The 21,416-nt window shown below is 51.0% G+C and overlaps 1 protein-coding gene across 8 annotated transcripts in view; it reads left to right on the top strand.

Moving 5' to 3' along the window:
* CACNA1A (calcium voltage-gated channel subunit alpha1 A) overlaps positions 1-21,416 on the top strand; it is a 286,734-nt gene that overhangs the window by 192,403 nt on the left and 72,915 nt on the right. For 6 of the 8 annotated variants that reach the window (XM_059160169.1, XM_059160170.1, XM_059160171.1 and 3 more), the window contains 10 exons: positions 174-265; positions 6,853-7,062; positions 10,099-10,211; positions 11,415-11,527; positions 11,665-11,796; positions 12,092-12,164; positions 14,181-14,298; positions 14,459-14,526; positions 17,739-17,845; positions 19,512-20,321. In XM_059160169.1, the coding sequence (XP_059016152.1) occupies positions 174-265; positions 6,853-7,062; positions 10,099-10,211; positions 11,415-11,527; positions 11,665-11,796; positions 12,092-12,164; positions 14,181-14,298; positions 14,459-14,526; positions 17,739-17,845; positions 19,512-20,321 (1,836 nt within the window). The remainder of the gene's footprint in view (positions 1-173; positions 266-6,852; positions 7,063-10,098; positions 10,212-11,414; positions 11,528-11,664; positions 11,797-12,091; positions 12,165-14,180; positions 14,299-14,458; positions 14,527-17,738; positions 17,846-19,511; positions 20,322-21,416) is intronic. The other 2 variants (XM_059160168.1, XM_059160167.1) reach the window with 1 other exon arrangement.

Raw genomic sequence — 21,416 nt, 5'->3', positions numbered from 1 at the left:
ACTTTTATAAAATGGGCATACTCTTACTTCCCACCAGCCCGGATGGCCACGAGGATTAGCTAACCCAACAACACATGGCAAGTCCGTGGCCCCAAGAACCCAAGGACACCGAGGTATGGTTCTTTTCTCAAAAAGGGTAACGTCTTTTTCTCTTGCCATGTTTCCATTGTTGGAGCTCTGCGGAGAGCCACCATAAAGAAGAGCAAGACAGACCTGCTCAACCCCGAGGAGGCTGAAGATCAGCTGGCCGACATCGCCTCTGTGGGTGAGTCCCTCCTGCCCCAGCCTGGCGCTCAACTCTCACTGATCGCAGGAAAGATGGGAGCTGGAAGCCTGGGAACCACGTTCCCTCGACTTGGGTCCCTCATCTGACCCCTTTGCACCTGGGTGTCCTGGGGCAGATGATACGATGACAGGAATAACAGCAGTGCCTATCTCCTAATCCTGTTGTGAAAACTTAAAATAATCCACATTAAGCATTTAGCAGGGTGTCTGTCAGAGAATAAGCTCCCAGTCATGATACTAGATGCCATTAGTATTCATTGAGGGGCTGCTGTTATTAGGTGCCCGTTGTGAACGAGACAGGAACCAAATCCCTACCCACGCGGAGCATGCAGTCCGTGTAGCACACGGATGTTGAACAGATAATTACTGAAATAAACCTGTCATGGTAATGGTGCCGCGGAGGAGATGCCCTGGGTCCGGCCTGCTCTGGAAGAGTGGGGTGTGATCAGGGAAGTCTTCTCAGAGGAGGTGACACTGAAGCTGAGAACTGAAGGATGAGTAAGAGTTCGCCGTGGCAGTGAAAGCAGAGAGGACCATGGGAAAGGCTGTACTCGGTCTGTTGCTGTGGGGACAAACACAAAGGGCAGTGTTTGAGGGGAGGAGACATTTACCCTTTCCCGTGACTCTGAGGGGAGAAGTCATTTAAACTGTATGGCTGGAGGAAGGAAGAATGGAGGAGAGAGGGAGAGGTGGAGGAGGGAGAGAAGAAGAAGGAAGAAAAGAGAGACAAGGAAAAACTAGAGGCAGAGAAGCAGGAAGGTGAGGGGAGCCTGGGTGACTCAGTAGAGTACGAATCTCTTGATGTCGAGGTTGTGAGTTCGGGCCCCACGTTGGGTGCAGAGATGACTTAAAAATAAAATACTCTGGGGTGCCTGGCTAAGTGTCCAACTCCTGATCTCAACCCCGATCATGATCTCAGGGTCTTGAGGTCGAGCCCCATAGCCGGCTCTGTGCTGAGCGTGGAGCCCCCTTAAAATTTTCTCTCTCTCCCTCTGCCCCTCTGCCCCCCCCCAAAAAAAAAACAGAAGGAAGGAAGGGGAGAAGGGAATTTAACATACACACATAGCTCTAGTCCACAGGCACCAACTGTTCTATACTCTGCTGTTTTCACTCCACCCTAGTTTTTGACCTGAATGCTAAGTTTCGACATCATTCCCCCTGCAGTGCCCATACTCCAAAAGAGCGCTACACTACAGTTTGCTTGGCTGTGGTTCCATCATATGGTGTTGGGAGTTGTTTCCAATTTTTGCCCCAACTAGAAGCACCGCAGCGAACATTGATACACAATTACTCCCCCCACCCTTTGGGCGTGTTTCCTTGGGGATAATTACAGGATCAAAGATATTAACAGCTTTTCAACTCATTATTCACAGAGCCATTCTGAGTTTCCAAAGCACTGAACCCATTTATAAACCTGCCAAGTACTCATACGATCATGGATCCCTCCCCCCCACACCCCGGCCACTGCGTATTTTCCGTTTCATTTTCTTTCCCAGTGAAGTAAGTCTGTAATGATACCTTAAAGCTTGTTTTAATTTGCATTTTTTATTTCTAGCCAAAACACTCTTTTCCTTGTAATGATGAACCCGACCTATTTCAACTTGTGGACTCTATCTGTTTCCTTCCTTCCAGCAAGTTCAAGAACAGGAGCACTCTGTTGGTGCTCTGGGTATTTGATGGGTTCTGTCTGGCCCACACCTTTTGCCAATTAGGTTGCTTCCATTTTTTTTTTTTTAACGTTTTGTTGTATTTTGATAGGCGGACACATTTTGTTCAGACCTCTTGTTTTAAATGCCAGGTGCTAAAAAAATAAAATTTGGTATACTCAAGTCAGGGTCTCCCCTATGGATAAGATTAGGCACCTGCTCTTAATTGATGGAGAAATTATTTTCATCAGTCATTCTAGAAAAAATGAAAAAGTGATACTACTCAGTGTTGGCAAGGATGTGGGGAAATGAGCATAGTCATATGCTGTTGGCAGGAGTGTAATCCGCAGTGTTTCTGATATATGGTTTGGTATTATTTAATTATAGATGTTTATATTCTTTGACCTAGCATTTCCACTTCAAAAGCATTTCTTCCATGTGTGCAAAAGGCCTATGCCTCTTCTCAACAGTGTTGTTTCTGGTGTTCAAAAGAGTGAAAACCAGGGGTGCCCGGCTGGCTCAGTCAGTGGAACATGCGGCTCTTGATCTCAAGGTCATGAGTTCGAGTCCCACATTAGGTGTAGAGCTTACTTAAAAATATAATATTTTTTTTTAAGTGAAAACCATGGGGCACCTGGGTGGCTCACTCGGCTAAGTATCTGGCTTCATTCAGGTTGTGATCTTAGGGTTCTGGGATCAAGCCCCACATCGGGCTCTCTGCCCAGTGGAGAATCTTCTCCCTCTCCTTCTGTAGCACCTCCTTTCTCATGTCTCTCTCTAGCTCTCTTTCTCTCTCTCCCTGTCAAATAAAGAAATAAAACAAAAAAATTTTTTAAAGAGGGAAAACCAGAAACAACCCACATGCCCAGAAATGGGTAAATGACTAAAGAAATTACATTATTTATACATGATGGACTATTACATGGCCAGGAAAAAGAACAAGGTTTCTACTGGCATGGAAAAATGTTTGAAATCAATTTCTCAGTGAAAAAAGCAAGTTGCACAGCATTATATAAAATTTATGATCCCATTTTAAGAACAATATTAAGTATAAGAGCTACTTAATAAAAATGTGGAAATTGAAAAAAATTTTAATGTGGAATTTGGAGGATTGCAAGGTATTTTTACTTTCTATGTGACATTTTTCTAAAACATACAAATTAGTGATGGGCATTACTTCTGAAATGAAAAAAGTAATTAGATAAGTTTAAGTTACTTAAAAGCGACAAAGACTAATTATGAGGAACCTAATGGCTGGCTGTGTGGGCTGGGAGGTATTTGGTTGTAAAGCAAAGAAAGTTTCATGAAGGAGGAGTTTTTAAACTGGGTTTTATGCAGAATGGGGTGCATGTATCCATTTATGAGGGCTGCCATATTTCAATAGCACAGACTGGGGGCTTAACAATAGAAATCTGATTTCTCACTGTTCTGGAGGTGAGAAGTCCAAACTAAAATCAAGATATTGGCAGGGCTGTGCTGCCCCTAAAGGCTTCAGGGGAGAATCTGTTCCCTGCCCCACGTGGCTTCTGGGAGTGTTGGGGATCCTTGGCTTCTATGTGCATTACTCGAGTCTCTGCCTCTGTTGCCACGTGGCCCTCCTGAGCACCTGTGTGGCTCTTTTCTTCTTATAAGGACACCAGTCGTGGGATTTGGGACCCACCCAAATCAAGTGTGACCTTGTCTTAACCTGATTACAACCACGAAGACTCCTTCCAAGTAAGGTCGTGTTCTCGAGTACCAGGCATTAGGAGTTCAGCACATCTCTCTAAGACACACAGTCCAACCCACAACTTAGGCAGGACCTATTTCCATTTACAGAGAATTTTAAGGACCAGTAAATTACCCAAATCCCCAGATCAAGCCTTGGTGGTGACAGACTGTTGTCCTCACCAGAGAACATTCTAGACTGCTACTGGCCACCTATAGCTCTTGATCCCTTAAGTACAGCTGGTGAGAACCAAAATGTGCTTCATTCTAATACATCAGATCTGAAGTCCTAGTACCAAAAAAAAAAAAAAAAAAAAAAAAAGGTGTAAACTATCTCCTTAACATAGATTTATACTGATGCTATACGGAAATTATAATATCTTGGATCTGTTGGGTTTCATAAAATCTCTTATATCTTTAAAGGGTGCCTTAAATTTTTAAGGGGCACCTGGGTGGCTCTGTTATTAAGCATCTGCCTTCAGCTCAGGTCATGATCCCAGGGTTCTGGGTTCGAGCCCTGCACCAGGCTCCCTGCTTGGCGGGAAGCCTGCTTCTCCCTCTTCCATTCCCCCTGCTTGTGTTCCCTCTCTCACTGTGTCTTTCTCTGTCAAATATATAAAATCTTTTGGGACACCTGGTGGCTCAGTGGGTTGGGCCTCTCTGCCTTCGGCTCAGGTCATGGTCTCAGGGTCCTGGCATCGAGCCCCACATCGGGCTCTCTGTTCAGCAGGGAGCCTGCTTCCCCTCCTCTCTCTCTCTGCCTGCCTCTCTGCCTGCTTGTGATCTCTCTCTCTCTCTCTGTCAAATAAATTTAAAATCTTTAAAATATATATATAAAATCTTTTAAAAATGTATTTTTAAGATCTAAAGATTCCCCACAATTATAATTCCAGACCACAGAGAAAAATAAGAGATAAGGATGGTGCAAGGTGGAGCGTGAAATACAACACAGATGACAATACACAGGTACAATATAGCTAATAGAGACCTAGCATGTAGTAGGTGTTCAATTAACATTTGTTTCTCTCTCCCTTCCTTGTGAGTGCTGGGATTGAGGGATGTGTCTCCAGGCCAGTGATCAGGAAAAACTTGCTCTATAAGTTGGTGCATGAACCAGATCCTCACTGTAGCTCTTGGGATTATAGAAGATTATCATGGCCAATAAGCATACTGTGCCAGCATCATGCTAAGATGCATTCCTCCCCACAGCTCTGCGAGGTAGGAAGTGTGGTTGTCCCCAGTTTACAGATTGAGACACTGGAGCCCCAAGATGCAAGGTGACTTGCCCAAGGTCATTTGGTGGTTGGTGAAAGAGCCAGCTTTTCAGCGTGGCTCCACCATGAGTAGGGATGGGGACCCTCTTGCCCAGTGACTGAGCTCTACCCCAACTCTCTTTCTCTCCCTCCTCCCCACGGAGCATTCGAACCTGACCTGAGACCTTCAAGAGTCTCATTTCTCTCTGCCACACCCTGTGGATGCCTGCGGGTCTGGGCACACCTTCGGGAGCTGCAGAGACCGGGGCCAGAAATGTCCCAAGTGGGAAGGCCCTTGAAGAGCCACCCTGGGGTTCTCAATGCCTGTGAGGTCAGGTGGGTGATAGACATGAGATTGGGGTCCAGCCACCATGCCTGGCCCGCTGCTGCTGAGTAGAATTTGGTGACCAGGAAGGAAGTGGCATCCTGCGAGATGTCTGCCATGTCCCATGCCTGCCTGGTGGGATGGGGTTGGTGCACAAGCCGCGTGGACGAACGCGTAACTGGACACATCAGCTAATGGATACGTGGGTCAGTGAACAAGCTGTGAACAGAGGAAGGAGTGAAGGAGCCAAAGCACAATAAACAAACAAATGAGTGCCACTGAACGTTTTCAAGAAGAAATCATTTAGAAGATTAAAACAGCTCATCCAAAACCGAGCTCCAAACCGCCCCACAAACCCGTCCACACTCACCGCATGGCAGCTCTGTCCCTCCAGGGGCTCAGACCCAAAACCTTGGCTCCTCCCTTTCTCTCATACCCACCCTTGATCCCGCGGTGGGTGTTGACTTCTCCGTTAAGTAACACATCCCTAATCTGCCCACTCTTCTGCTTTCTCTGCCACCTTGGAGCCAAGTGGCATCATTGCTGGCCTGGACCAGGGCTGTCGCCTCCTCTCTCTTCCTGCCCTGGCCTTCCACAGTCTGTTCCCCCCATGGCTGCCCAGGGGTGCTTGTGAGCACCTGAGTCAGGTCCTGTCCCTCCTCTGCTCAGACCTCTGGGGTCCTCATCTCATTCAGAGCAAAAGCCCAGGTTCTCGGCACAGCCCATAATGCACTGCTTGTTCCACACTGTCCGCTTCCTGTCCTAACCACCTCCTTCTCTCCCCCTCAACCACTCCGCTCCAGCCATACTGGTTTCCAGATGCCACTCCCCAAATATGCCAGGAGGCATATTGCTGCCTCAAGACCTGTTAACTCTTCCTTCATTACTGAGATGATTTAGGTCAACACCTTCACCTTGACCGCTTGACTTAATATGGCAGATTGCCCCATGGCCCTTCCTGGGGTTCCCCATCCCGTTACACTACTGTTTCTTTTTCCCCCAAAGTATTTTATAACTTCCCTCACACTACTAATTTACTTTTTATTGTATTTCCTGTCTCTCTCCCCAAATGGAGATTGGACCCAGAAAGCCAGGGCTCTGTCTGTTAACTAGTGTATCTGGAACACCTAGAAGAGAGTCTGGCACATAGTAGATGTTCCACAAGTAAAAGTATATGCAGGCAGATCCCTTGGAGGCTCATTCCTCGGTGATCATGCCTAAAGTGAGGTGTCCATGAAAACTAGGGTCCGATTCACACCTCTTCCGGGAGGCCTCCCAAGCTTGAAGCTCTGCTGCTTGCCTCTGCACTGAGGGTCCTGAGCTCGTTCGTCATCCCCCCCATGGCATGACCCCCAGAATCATCAGATGTGACCAGGAGAAGGAGACACAGAAAGTTGACTCCATCAGCGAAGAGCCCTCTGCCTACCCCCGACATCCAGAGCGCTCGTTGGGTATTTCCGCCTTCCTGTTAGCTCCATCTCTGGAAAGCTAAGCCCTGGGTCATGATCATTCCCTCGGGCCAGAGTGCTCCCCGGGGAGGCTAATGGATCCCCTGGCCAGATTCCGTGCCTGGGCCGCACATCAGTTAATTTCCTCCACAGGAACACCCTGACATTCTCCATCCTTTCCTTGGCAGGGTCTCCCTTCGCCCGAGCCAGCATTAAAAGTGCCAAGCTGGAGAACTCGACTTTTTTTCACAAAAAGGAGAGGAGGATGCGTTTCTACATCCGCCGCATGGTCAAAACTCAGGCCTTCTACTGGACTGTGCTCAGTCTGGTAGCCCTCAACACGCTCTGTGTTGCTATTGTTCACTACAACCAGCCCGAGTGGCTCTCCGACTTCCTCTGTGAGTACCACCCCGCCCTGCCCCCGCCCGCTCCCTAATCCCTTCCATAAACCTTTTCCCCTTGTCCTCCGGTGGCCCGTGTTCCTTCCTTGGCTCATGTTGAACCTGTCCTTTCGATTGGATGTGTCTGTAACTGCTACCACAATATCAGAGCCCAACTCCTTTGGGCCTGGGGGCTGGAAGCTGGAATTCGGGCCACCAAATACTGCAGTGGTGCTTTTTTAGGAGAGAGCCATAGGGGTGAGAGGGGCATTGGAAGAGAGACAGAAAAGGGTTGAGACCACAGGACAGCCAGATAGAGACAGAAACACACATCTAACTAATGGGCCCATTTCTGAGGATGTTAAAATAAGTAATTTGTGGTTGAGAGATGGGAATGCTTTAGGGACAAAGAGTGGCCCTTATGTTGTCCCCAATCTCTCTACTCATTTCTGACACTCCCGGCTTCTCTCCTCTTCTTTCAAACCTTCTGCCTTTCCTCTCTTGCCCTTTTTGACTTCCTTAAACCTAGAATTCATTTCTAGAAGATCTCCTCCAACAAGTGTGAGGGCCTCTTTCTCCTTCAGTGGAAACAAGGACCCCTAAGGAAGGCTTTGCCCCACTGGACCTATTCCCAGATTCCAGGAGTTAGCATAAGACAGTATCAGAGTCAATGGCCAGGTGGGGGTGAGGAGTAGCAGTGAAAGGTAGGGAGACTTCTGACTAGGATTTAAAAAACAAAGAGTTCTGAGGAATCAATAAGAATAGTGTCTGGGCAGTGCGGAAGGCGAGTCCATGCCCTGGCTCGGACTTCTGAACCCTAAGAGAAGATTTCCCTAAACCTTTTTGCCTGCTGGCTACTCTCCTCCTGCATGTTTGTGAACTTAGGTCTGTGGCTTCTTTCCCCTTCTGACCTGATTTGGAATTCACCCAGACAGCCACTGGAGGTAGTCTAGTCTTCAGGCTAGAGAGGCCCGGAAGCCTGGTCCAGGTCATTGTTTCCTTGTAACCTTTCTTGTTCTCAGTCACATTTGTTGACCCCTCAGGACACCCCCCAGGGACCAGCTCTCCTTCTGAGAGCCCTGACCTAGTTCCAACCTTAGTAATTGCTTTGGTCCCCCTCGAGTCTTACAAATGAGGACTCTTTACTTCTTGTCTTAACCTCTTCTGTAGTCTATTTTTAATCTCCTATATTCTCCACACTAATCACTTTGCTCTGTCTGTCCTGGTTCAGGAGCAGGGGGTTGGAACTTCCTGCCCTGGGACTCTGTGTCTGTAATGGTCCTCTAATTATCCCCAGTTGAGAAAACTGAGACACAGAGAGGTTAAGTAACTTGCCCAGGGTCACACAGCTAGTAAGTGACAAAGCCAGGATTTGAACCTAGAATCCAAGGGATCTGATGACAGATCCCTTCCCTGGTCACCAGGTGACCTGGATTCTCAGTGTCTGCACTGCTCCTAACTCATCATGTGACCCCGGACAAGTCACTCCCATCATCCATCAGTTGAAAGCATCTTCAGTTATAAAGCACCCTTTTCTTTTATTTGCCGCTAAGAAATAAAGCAGTGCTACCATCTTAAACTGGGACATGTCAATTTTAAGATATACCCTGAATACACAGATGTCAAACTGAACAAAAGTGTTTGTCTTGGAATCAGTGAAGTGTGGTAGTTTCTTGGGGTCTTGAATTTCTCATCTGGAAATTGGAGTTGACGGCCCTGAAAGTTCTTCCAGACCCACCAGTGCTATAGACAATTCTCTCAGGTCTTGTGCATTGCCAGAAATCAGGTTTCCATGGTAACTGGGAAGCAAGCACCTCAGAAACTCTTAAGTACTCCCAGAGTTGTTTCTGGTGGTTCTTAGAATACACCAGATGTTGTAGACATATTTCCCTCACTGATATCTTGGCCTGATGATCCTGGAGACCCTGATTTCCTTCAGATCCTAGGAGCTCCCTTGAGTCCAAAAAACTAAGGGGAAGTTTCAATCAGGAATGAGTATGAAGGACCTTGACAGTTCAAACCATCTCTTAAAAGAATGGTATAATAAATACCCTTGACTTTCAAACAGAATTAGTTATGTGACCAAAATTGACATTCTTGGAAGTTTGGGTCCTCCAGCTTCCTTTTTATACGTTTTCTTCCCCCTCAGACCCCGCCATATCCCCCCTTCCCATCCACTGGGTGAGTATCCATACCCTTCATGATGACTCATCCTCCCACCCTACCAAGAAAGCTCTCCGAGAAAGGGTCCTGAAATTAGCCATGTCTTTGCTGGAGCAAACAAATTACCCTTATGTTACCTCTCCCCAGGGCATTTACACCATTATGCCTTCTCAACAAAGAACAAGAATGCTTGATCTTGTTCAAGACTTTTAGACACCAGTCAGACCGGATTTTTCCAGGGGACCTCAGATGGGTTTTCCAAGTTGGCAGAAAAGCTGTACCTTAGATGGGCTGCCCTTGAATCTCCAGCTAAATCCCCGACACAAGGATTACTAAAAGGACACCATTATGATTTCTATTTCTATTTTTCCTTGCAAGCTCAGGAATATAAAAGGAGATTGATCATCATTCTTAGATTATGACACACTAACATCCTGGGACCATTGCTATTTTATTAGTTAGTCAGTTAGTTTGTTGGTTCATTAGTTTTAAAAACATGGTCAGCACCCAGGAACCCACCAGCCATCACAAAACCTAGGTCCTTGGCCATGTCCCGTGTCCAGCTGTTATCACTGAACCAGGGCAGAAACTACAAGGTGGAAAGCCACGGAACTTTTCTTCACTCCTTTTTAAGATTAGTCAGGCCATGGTGGGTTGGAGGGTGGGGGGTGGGCAATTGTTGTTCCTCCCCTTTAACAGAGGAGAACCTGAGCCCCATGGAAAGGAAGCCTTGCATAATCTTTGGCTGAGGCCACCAACAACTGTCCTCTGTCCCTGCCTCCCAGGCCAGAGCAGGACAGGATAGCTATTAACAGGAAAGTCAAAGCCACGGGGAGCCACCCCCACCCCACAAACCTAACCTCCTCTCTGTTTCCCCCCACTCCTTTCTAGACTATGCAGAATTCATTTTCTTAGGACTCTTTATGTCCGAAATGTTTATAAAAATGTACGGGCTTGGGACGCGGCCTTACTTCCACTCTTCCTTCAACTGCTTTGACTGTGGGGTAAGTGCTCTGGTTGGTAAGGAATTCATTTCTGCAGCTCTTACCTAACATGGCTGAGGCCTGGGGACATCAGAAAGGGAAGGATAGGGGTCATCCCTGGATGCGAGAGCCTCAGCTGAATGCAGAAGGAATGAGAGGGTAATCCCAAATATTGGTGGAGATGCAGAGCCCCCAAAATATTTAGCCAACTGCCAGTGGGAGGGAGGTGTGCAGACCTTCCTTTGCAGGGGAGACTTGGCGATTCTAGAGGTTCATGCAACAGCAACTCACAAGAATGATCTGTGTGGCTGTGTTTGTAACAGTCCCAAACCGAATAATGCAACATCCCTTTACAGTAGCACGGATAAATAAACAAGTTGTGACTTAGCCATATAATGGAATTCTCCACGGGGGTGAGAGACAACCAGCAACAGTCACACCCAACAGCTGGGTGAATTTCACCTGCATGGTATTGCACAAAAGGAGGCAGACCCTGACAAAAATCAGTCCGTACAGCATGGTTCTGCCCATGGGAGTTCAAATGGATAAAATTAAAGTGTATTGGCTAGGGATGATGCTTGAAAACTTTAAAAAGGCAAGGACCTTGAAAACATTATGCTAAGTGAAAGAAGCCAGACCCAAAAGGTCACAGACTGCATAATTCCATTTAAATGAAATGTCCAGAACAGGCAAATCCATTGAGACCGGAAGCAGATTAGTGGTTACTGGGGCGGTGGAGGGATGGGGGCAGTGCTCATGGGGTTGGACTCCCTTTTGGAGGCGATGAAAATATTTTGGTAACTGGAGAGAAGTGAAGGTCACATAACTCTGTGAATGTGCTAAATGCCACTGAGTTGCGTGCTTCAGATGGTGAGTTTTGTCTTATGTGAATTTCACTTCCATTTTTTAAAGATGCTAGGAAATGGTTATTACAAAATTCAGGATGGTGGTTATCTCTAGGGGTCTCTCGAGGCTTCTGGGGTGTTGACATGTCCTATTTCTTAATGGAGATGGAAGTTACATGGATCTTCACTTTGCAGTTGTGCATTTCAGGAATTCTTTGCTCGGTGTGACCTATTAATCAACTTCAAGAAAGAGATGAGAGGAGTCTGAGACCCTCCCCCTGTTTCCATCCAGGGGCTAGCTTGGTTGGATTCCTGCAAGCTTTAGAGCCAGGGCATGTTTTCAAGGTCCCTGGACATAAGACCAGGTTCTCTGTTCTAGGTTATCATCGGGAGCATCTTCGAGGTCATCTGGGCCGTCATAAAACCCGGCACATCCTTTGGAATCAGCGTGTTACGAGCCCTCAGGTTATTGCGTATTTTCAAAGTCACAAAGTAAGTCCTTGAAGCTCCCTGGCATCCCAGCAGGGGTGGGGAGGGGGACCAGGGTTGGAGCCCCCTCCAACGCGGTGGGAAGTGGGCTCAGCTCTCCTGTCCTCACCGCCCCTCCCCCACCTGGCCGCTGTTGGCAGGTACTGGGCATCTCTCAGGAACCTGGTCGTCTCTCTTCTCAACTCCATGAAATCTATCATCAGCCTGTTGTTCCTCCTTTTCCTGTTCATCGTTGTCTTCGCCCTTTTGGGAATGCAACTCTTTGGCGGCCAGTAAGTGCTGAGCAGATTCCCCGACTTCTGCTTGCCTCAGGTCAAGTGTCCCCAGACCCAGGTCCAAAGCATCCAGAGACTCAGGCTCACCTCCATCCCTCAGACCACCCTCCGCATGGCCTCGATGTCCAATGCACTCACCCCGGGGTACCAGTCAGGGGCCCCGGGTACCAGTCAGGGGGTCCTTCTGGAGAACAGAGATGCTGGAGATGTTGCCCTGGAGACAGGATGCTGAGCCAAGCCCTCAGAGCACCCAGGGTGGGGCCAATGTGAAATGCGTGTGTCCTCCCTGCAGGTTTAATTTTGATGAGGGGACTCCTCCTACCAACTTCGACACTTTTCCAGCAGCAATAATGACAGTGTTTCAGGTACGGTCTTCACCCAGCCCCACGGGAGATGCCCCTGGTGTCAAAAAGTTTAACGCTCCCATTCAGTATACAAGGGGCTTCTTTAAATCCCTCTTTCTCTGCTTTGCCTTGCCCCTCTATTTTAAAATACAGGTTTTATCATTAATTCAGATATGGTGAGGCCAACAGATCAGTGGACCACTGCCATTGGACAGACAGCTTGTTATACTTGCAGAACCCAAGAGAGGGAGTACATGCTTGCCACACAGGGCCACACCGGGAAGCCCCAGGGTGGGTCAGGAAGGAAAGGGAGGGGGAACATGAACCCAAGGCTTTGACTGTGGTTTCTGCAAGAGGGATCGGCGAGGCAGGCTAAGCAGATTCAGAATTGGCTAGTTTGAATGATCTCAGTGGGCTCTGGGCATCAGGGCTGTCTTGCTTGGGTTGGCTGGTACCCGCCCTGAGTGCCTAGGGCAGGGGATTTGGGGCTCTAAGTGTAAGAGCCTCTGGAGAAAGTGGTTGGGAGTACAGGCTCTGGATTGACTGGTTTGCATTTGAAAAGTGTACTCACAAGCAAGTTGATTACTCTTTGTAGGAATTAGCCAGCCCTAATTCCCTCCAAGGTCAGCAAGCCATGCCCCCCCCCCCATGTCAAAGCATCAGAATAGAGGAAGTAAAAGACAGAGGGTAGCAATAGGCCCATCCTCCTCAGATTGGAAGACATCCTGATCCCATATTCTAAGGCAAATAGACCTTTGAGTGGTCTCCCCAAACCAACTTCTGCACCAAGGTGGACATATGCCCTGACATCTGGGACTATCCTGGCTGGGACCTCCAGAGCCTTTCTGGTAGTTTCTGCCTCTTTGGGGTGAGGGGGACAGAGAGTATATGGAAAGTATGACTTCACTCTCTCCCACTTCTGGGAGGGTAATTTCTAAATGAGACCCCCTAGACCAGGGTTGGAAAAGGGCAACCGTCCATGAAGTTCTGAGCCCCCATATGCATGACTGTTAGCAGCCGTAATCACCACCCATGTATTTTTAGCACAGGGCTTCTTGTCCAAGAGGGATTCTGTCCTCCAGGGACACTTGGAAGTTCTGGAAGCACTACTGGGTGTCACAGCTCTGGGGGAGGGATGCTGCAGGCCTCTGGTGGGTGGAGGCCAGGGCCGTGGCTCAGCTCCCCACCGTACACAGGACAGCCCCCCCGCAGAGAGTGACCCAACCCCAAATGTCAGCAGCACCGAGGCTGAGAAGCCTGCATTAACGGATTGACATTTTTGGAGTTCTTTTATATTTACTTTATCCTAATGAAAATATTATAAAGGAGGGAAGCTGGATTTTTTTTTTTTTCCAATGAGCATGGCATCCCATAAGCATCTGGGTAACTTATCTTAGTTCCTGCATCCCTGTACCTCATGTGTCCTCTGGTCACTGGCTCCCGCCCTGCCCCCAGGCCCAGCAATCCAGAAGGACCAGTGACAATGTGGTTTAAGTGACAGAGCTTGGGAGGCTGGAAGTGCGTGACCAGGGCGCTCACGGGGTCTGTTCCTGGGTAGGACTCTCTTCCTGGTTTATAGATGGTCACCTCCGTATCTGGCCCAGAGAGAGAGACAGAGCGTGTTCTCTGGTGTCTATTCTTAGAAAGAACAGCGCCGATCCTATCCCGAGAGACCCACCAGCGTGTGACCTCACCTACCCCATCCCCAAATACTGTCCCATCAGGGCTGAGAGCTTCAAGCAGTGCATTTAAGGGGCACAGCTCCCATCTGTAACAAATCCCTTGTCGCACCAGGGAAGACAGAGTTGCAGAAAGATTTGTGGCTCCCCCAAGGTCACCTTTTCCTAGAAGCCGGGCAGAGGGCCCTCAGGACAGGGATGGCCCTTCCCACTCACAAACGAGATGAGAACCCCCCACACACACCCAAGACGAGGGCCCAGGGAGAGCCACCGCAGGCAGGTTCCAGCCCCCCAGCTTCGTCTCCGCGCGGCCCGTGGCTGAGAGGAGCTGGCTGTGTGTTTCTCCATCCCCTTTCAGATCCTGACGGGCGAAGACTGGAATGAGGTCATGTATGACGGTATCAAGTCTCAGGGGGGTGTGCAGGGCGGCATGGTGTTCTCCATCTACTTCATCGTGCTGACGCTCTTCGGGAACTGTATCCTCCGTGGGGGAGGTGGGGCAGGCCTGGGCGGCTGGTGGAGCAGGTGGGCGGCATGGAGAGGGTGCTGGGGTGGGGGTGGGGGGATAGTTACCCAGGAGGTTCCGAGTAGCCAGGGTCCCAGTGGCGGTGCTTTCCCTGACTCCAGCGCCTGCAGACACCCTCCTGAATGTGTTCTTAGCCATCGCGGTGGACAATTTGGCCAACGCCCAGGAGCTCACCAAGGTGGAGTTGGTGGGAGACCATTTCTCCCTGTGGCAAAGTTACCACTCGCTCGTGGCAGATCAGGACTGGGCTGGGCGTGGGGGCTGTGGACAGGGTTAGAGCTTTCGCCCTGGATGCACTGGGCCAGGGAGGAGACCCACCCTCTCCCCGAAACAGACTGTCCCGCACCAAGTGGATCCCACAACAGAGGAGGTGGAAGGCGGTTAAGGTAGCAGGTCTGCCGCAGGAAACAGATGGCACACTCCACTGGAGTGCCCCTTAGAGGGAGTGGGCGGCATCAAGGGACCTCCAAGGAATGGTGTAGCCCCCCGGCTAGCAGGCACTGTCACCACCCTAGAGCTGAAAGGATAGGACAGATGGACTAGAACCTGCACAGGGTCCTGAGGCTCAATGCCTGTACCCGGGAGCTTGGGAGCTGGCCAGACTTTGCCTCCAAGTGACTGGAGTAAAGAATTAATTGATGCTTACAGTGCCAGGCATTGCTGCCATCTCCCTTTTGCAGAAGGGGAAACTGAGGCTCAGAAAGGCCAAGTCACTGGCCCCAGATGGTAGGATAATAACAGGTACTATTTATAGCATCACACAACGCATGTCAGGCACTCAACCCGGTTCTTGCTATACAGTAAGTGCTCAATAAAGGAAGCCTGTGTTAGTCACGAGGCACGATCTGGCCCTAGAGCTTTCACTGGGCAGAGCTCGTAAAAGGAAGGCTGGGTATCTAGGCCTGGCAAGCTCTAGAACCTGAGCTTTCTACTACAGGCTCTGCTGGCTTTAGCTGGAGCCCCAGCTGGAGCAGGAAAAGTTACAAAATAACAACCACAGTGAGAGATGGGGATTTACTCTGCTTCCCATTTCATAGATGGGAAAGCTGAGGTCCAGAGGGGTTCAGTGGCCTTGCCGCATAGCTAGGAGCTGAGAAAGGAGAGATGTGATGCCCTCAAGGAGCAGAAATGAAGGAAGAGCAGAAGAAAATGAAGTCAGGAGACAATTTTGGGAGACGGGGCTGAGAGCCATCCGTGCGAGAAGTCCAGTTTTCAGTCCTATCAGTAATATTGAACTGCCCCGGGCAAAACTTTCTGGTGGATGCCTCCTTCGAGCAGCTTCACACTTCCCTGGTACTCGGGTCCAGCTCAGCTAGGCACAGAGGAGGCAACATAACTTTCAGTCACACAGCTCACCGCCCTGGGATAGCCCATGAGCAGGGCCGTGGGGAATGGTTATACAGGTTGTGCATTGCGCAAAGGAAGCCAGGCACCTATTTTTGCAATTTGAAAGGAGGGTGTTGGGAAACAGCCCCATCCCATTAAGAGAACATGTGCAGAGCCTTTCTGTCCGCCCAGGAGGGCCAGGCCTAGGGCATCCCTCCGCTTCATGGCCCCATCTCCCAAGCCTGGAGGTGTTGAACCGAATTGAGTGGACGCTGCCAAACCCTCCATCTGTTGGCCCTGGCAGGAGGGAGAGAGAGTTTCCTGGGCCCCGCTCCAAAAGGGGGGGAAATCGGAAGTCTCTGCTACCCCAAGCACACGGCCCCGGGCCTGGTCACCATGGTGCTGGCTGGCTGCAGGGGCTGATCAGACCTTGTGCTCATCCAGGTTCCATGAACCTATCCTCAGAGGTTGTCTCCGGGAGCGGGTGCGTCGGGAGGCTGGGAGCCGGGGAGCAAGAGAGGCAAGACGGTCTTTGGAGAACGAACATTCTCTTCCAGACCCACAGTGATTCCTTCATTTATTCCACAAGCATTTCTTGGGTCTTTCATACGAGGCAGGTACCCTGCTAAGCCTCTGGGGTGTTTCATCTCATTGAATCTTCACAGAAACCCCAAGAAGCAAGTTTACAGGCTGTGTCATTCATCCAAAAGCATTTATCGAGCACCTACTGTGAGCATGGCCTGTTCTAGGAGCCAAAGACGTGGCAGTGAACAGAAGAAGCAGAAATCCCCCCCCCCCCCCGCCTCACTGGGGCTGATATTCCAGCGGGAGAGACAGACAAGAAAGAAATTTGTCAGATGGGGAGAAGTGCTGGGGAGATGAGTGAGGGAGGGAAAGTCGGGGAGAGTAGAAATTTTAGGTGAGGCTGGTGAGGCCTGGAGAGGAGAGGCAACTTGCCTGACATCAACAGTAAGCAGAGGAGCTGGGGTCTGAAGCCAGGTGGGTCTAGAACTTGCGTTCTTTGCCACATTCCCGGCTGCTTAAACTTGACCCATGCTTGATACTCACCCGCGCGCTTGTTGAAGATGCAGATTCCAGGGCCCAGTCCGGGCTCTCCCGGGGGCCTGGGAGTCTGCATTTGCAGTGCCACTAAGGCGGGTGGTCCAGGGACTGGGCTCTGAGAAATGCTGAGTGAGGTGCCAAGGAGGAAGGGAGGCCTTATGAGAAGGGGTGGCCGGCCGGGTCCCACCTCCGTGTTGTCACTGGCAGAGTGTCCTGATCTGACCACTTCCCAGGTGGTAAGGTTGCTGCTTGCCCCAGAGATCCCCGCACAGGGGGAGAGGCGTCCTGCCGGCAGCATGACTCTTCTTACGGGTGGGTTCATCTCTGGCCATTTCTTTCTCGTTGCTTTTTCTTTGCTTTTTCTTTGTTGGCTTTTCTGTTTTACGAATGAGGCCCTGCATGAAGGCTGAAGAAGGATTTAAAGCCCCAAAACATCTTTTTCTGTATGTATTTTTAAAATCTCTTCCCCCATCCTCCTCTTCTCTGAACCTAACCGGCTGAGAACATAAGCTCCTCTCCTGATTCCCCTTCTGGAGGCTGTCGGCGGTGCATGGGATGGGCCATGGGACTCCAGGGGGGGGATTTTCTGCACGTGGGGGCTAGTCAGTGTTTTTGAAAAGTCTTGGTTCAGAGAGCACAACCCAGAAGGTAAAACGAGAGGAAAATCTCTGCCTTAATTTCTGGCTCATTGAGACAGGGCGCAGAGAAATCCCCGTTGTGGGGAAGGAAAGGTCTTTTTTCCTTTTGTTTTCTCCTGGCTGTGTGCCAAAATAGGGTTAATAACGAGCTGGAGGTCAAGGCTGCACATCAAGGGGGTGGCCGTGCCCTTGACCAACATTGGGCTCTATTCCTTTCTGTGGGCCTCAGCTCTGGTGGGTCAACCCCTAGGCCACATCTGCTTCTAAATATTCCATGTGTTGCCGCTCATTAGCCGTAGGGTCTGAGGGGAGGCCCCAAGGCCTAGTTCCTATTTTGTGAAGGGGGACTCCGTGTGTCTTTTAGGATGAGCAAGAAGAAGAAGAAGCAGCCAACCAGAAACTTGCTCTACAGAAAGCCAAGGAGGTGGCGGAAGTGAGTCCCCTGTCGGCAGCCAACATGTCCATAGCTGTGTAAGTGCCCCCAAGTCCAGAACACTCTCCAGGCTCCTCAGCCCTTACCCCCTCCCCATCCATGATGTGGGGGCAGGGAGCAGTCCCCAACAGGGTTGAGCTTTAGAATGAGGGACTTCTGCTCTTCCATACCCTTTTACTTGATGAATAGTTAATAAGCACCTCCTTTGTGCCAAGCCCTGTTCTAGCTGTTGGGGAGACAGCATTAACAAGAGGTTAAGGGGTGGAGGGCCTGCTAGAGCTCGAGAGAGGTGGACTTTTAAATAAAGTTGTCAGGGCAGGCCTCCCTGAGAAGGTGGAAGGAGGTGAGGGAAGAGCATACCAGGCAGCAGGAACAGCATATACAAAGGCCCTGAGGCAGGAAGAGTGCCTGTTGTGTTTAGGGAACATGAAGGGGGCCATGGTGACTGAAATAGAGGGAGGGAGGGAAGAGAGTGGGAGGAAGTGAAGACAGGTGGCAAACATCGTGCAGGGCCTTGTGGGTAATGGGCAGGACTCAGACGTCTGCACTGAGTCAGGGGGAAACTATAGACCGTTCTTGAGCACAGGAAGGCCAGGACCTAACTTGGGAGCTCACAGACGCCCTCTGGCAGTTCTCAGGGAAACAGACTGTGGGGAACAAGGTGGAAGTCAGGGGACCAGGTTGAAGACTACATTGGTCCCTGCAAAACAGATAGTGGGACCAGATTAGGGTGATGGATGTAGCCGAATTCCAGACAGATCATGAAGGCAGAGAGGACAGAGTCTGCTGGTGAAGCAGAGGTGGTGAGGCGGTGGGAGTTGAGGTGTCTCGATTAAAGGGAGATTTGTTGACCCCAATACTCCGAACCGTGCCTATGTCGGATGTCCCAGGGACTTTACACACTGTGGGGTGGCGCATCACGTGACGGTGGGAAGGGGGCTTTCTTGGCCAAAGCGGAAGGAAGTGGCTCTGAAAGGGGAGCCTAGGAAAGCAAATAATCAGACCAGTGAGTTTTGGAGGATGGTCTGTGGATGGTCTGTATAAAACTATCAGTGCACACAGAAACCCTGGAAGAGTCTGTAATCTCCAGGCTGCGCTCTGGCCTGGCCAGCAGTCCAGCAGGGGCCCTGTGGGTAAATCGGCAGCTGCAGGTAAAGAGGTGCTGTCCCCCAGACTTCCAAGTACCCAACCCAGCTCTCCCTGGGACCACCCAGACCTCCCATAACCCAGAACCGAAGGCTCCTGCAGACCCCGTGGACAATTCCAGAATCTGCTCCAGGCCAATGTCCTTTTGATTGGCTGTCTCAGAAGTTAAAATATTTTTAATGTCAATGCTACACCCCCAGGAGGTCATGTGCTACAATTTGAAAAGAGTAGAGGGGACAACAGGGTCCGCCCATCTGGGCTGAGAGCCCCCATTAGACAAAATATGCAGTCAGACCAAGACCCCTTGCTGAATGGAGACACCCACCTGGGTTAAGGCACTTGCTAGGCCAGGATGTCCAGCCAAGTTGAGTTTTCTGCACAAGCTGGTTGGGCGGAGATAACCAAGCCAGGCCAAGATACCCTTCTGAGCTTCGAAGTGCCTCGGGCCAAGACCACGTGGGCTGAGACGCCCCCTAGGCTGAGACTCCCGTTAGTGGGAGCAGCCAGAGGAGGCCACAGTGCCAGCGGTGCTCTAAGCCCCGCGCCCTCCCCTTGCAGGAAGGAGCAACAGAAGAACCAGAAGCCCACCAAGTCGGTGTGGGAGCAGCGGACCAGTGAGATGCGGAAGCAGAACCTGCTGGCCAGCCGGGAGGCCCTGTACAACGAGATGGACCCTGATGAGCGCTGGAAGGCCTCCTACGCCCGGCACCTGCGGCCGGACATGAAGACCCACCTGGACCGGCCACTGGTGGTCGATCCCCAGGAGAACCGTAACAACAACACCAACAAGAGCCGGGCCGCCGAGCCCACGGTGGACCAGCGCCTCGGCCAGCAGCGAGCCGAGGACTTCCTCAGGAAACAGGCCCGCTACCACGACCGGGCCCGGGACCCCAGCGGCTCGGTGGGCCTGGACCCCCGCAGGGCCTGGGCCGGCAGCCAGGAGGCCGAGCTGAGCCGGGAGGGGCCTTACGGCCGCGAGTCGGACCACCACGCCCGGGAGGGCAGCCTGGAGCAGCCGGGCTTCTGGGAGGGCGAGGCCGAGCGGGCCAAGGTCGGGGACCCCCACCGCAGGCACGTGCACCGTCAGGGCGGCAGCCGGGAGAGCCGGAGCAGCTCGCCCCGCACGGGCGCGGACGGGGAGCCGCGACGCCACCGCACCCACCGCAGGCCAGGCGAGGAGGGCGCGGAGGACAAGGCCGAGCGGAGGTCCCGGCACCGCGAGGGCAGCCGGCCGGTCCGGGGCGGCGAGGGCGATGGCGAGGGGCCGGACGGCGGCGAGCGGAGGCGGCGGCACCGGCACGGCCCTCCGGCTGCATACGAGGCGGATGCGCGGAGGGAGGACCGGGAGCGCAGGCACCGGAGGAGGAAGTAAGTGGGGATGACCTCGAGGCTGGCTGGTGGGTGACAGTAGTGGTAATGATGCTGGCCCCTGCTGAGCATCTCAGTCTTCCTCCGCCCACCCCATTGTCACAGATGCGGAACCGAGAGGCCTTTGGGCTGCGGGCACAGGGTTCTACCGCCACTAAGGGGCCTGAAACTAGGCCTTCTGGCCGCCAGCCTCTGCAGGCTCACCATTTCCCCCTTGTGCATCTCAGGGATAATCTGTGAGAAATCCTGCCAAACCCCCTACCCCCAAATTCTTCAGCTCTTCCATGTACTTGCTGTGTGATCGCGGGCAAGTGACTAAAGATCTCTGGGCCTCAGTTTTCTCAATCTGTAAAATGGAGATGGTGGGATCAAATTGGGTCATGGCTGGAATTCAAAGAGATAATTCATGCAAAAGGCCCGAAGAAGAACAGCTGACACGTAAGTGCTGGGTAAAAGTAGACCATTTTTAGCTGTTAATGAGTCAACCATCTTTTTACCTGATGCTATTCCTGAGGGATCTGAAAAGCCCCTCCGGGCCCTCAGAATTGAAACAAGAGCAAGGCGGAGGCTTTCTGAGGCCCCTTGCAGGCCAGCACCCTACCCAGTAGCAAAAGCATCTTTGTTTTCTTAATATTTTGTAACTGTCCTGTAGTAATGCTACATACAGGAGCCCAACCATGTTGAAACAGAAGTTGTTCTTATTTTCACTGACATCCTGTTTGTCTTCATTTATATCACCACGAGGGGATCATATTGGCTTTTTAATGATGTGTTTAAGTGGCTCTGTTATATGACATGGGCACTGGGCCAGCACTTACCAAAACTGAATGAATCCCTAGGGATCCTATTAAAATACAGTTTCTAAATCAGTGGGTCTCAGGTGCAGCTGAGATTTTGCATTTCTAAGGAGCTCTCAGGTGAGACTGATGCTGGTCCAGGGACCCCACTTTGAGTAAGGAGGGTCTAGAGGACAGAGTAAAGTGACACAGGGCCCTGTGTGCAGAGGCACCACGAATGAGCGTGACAGGTGCCGACGCTGGCTGGCTCTGGGTGGTGTGGGCAACTCAGGTGACATGAGGGGGTTGCCACCAATAT

This window comes from Mustela lutreola, chromosome 2, assembly GCF_030435805.1.
Source record: "Mustela lutreola isolate mMusLut2 chromosome 2, mMusLut2.pri, whole genome shotgun sequence".
NCBI classification, from domain to species: domain Eukaryota; kingdom Metazoa; phylum Chordata; class Mammalia; order Carnivora; family Mustelidae; genus Mustela; species Mustela lutreola.
This window is presented reverse-complemented; position numbering and strand designations above follow the sequence as displayed.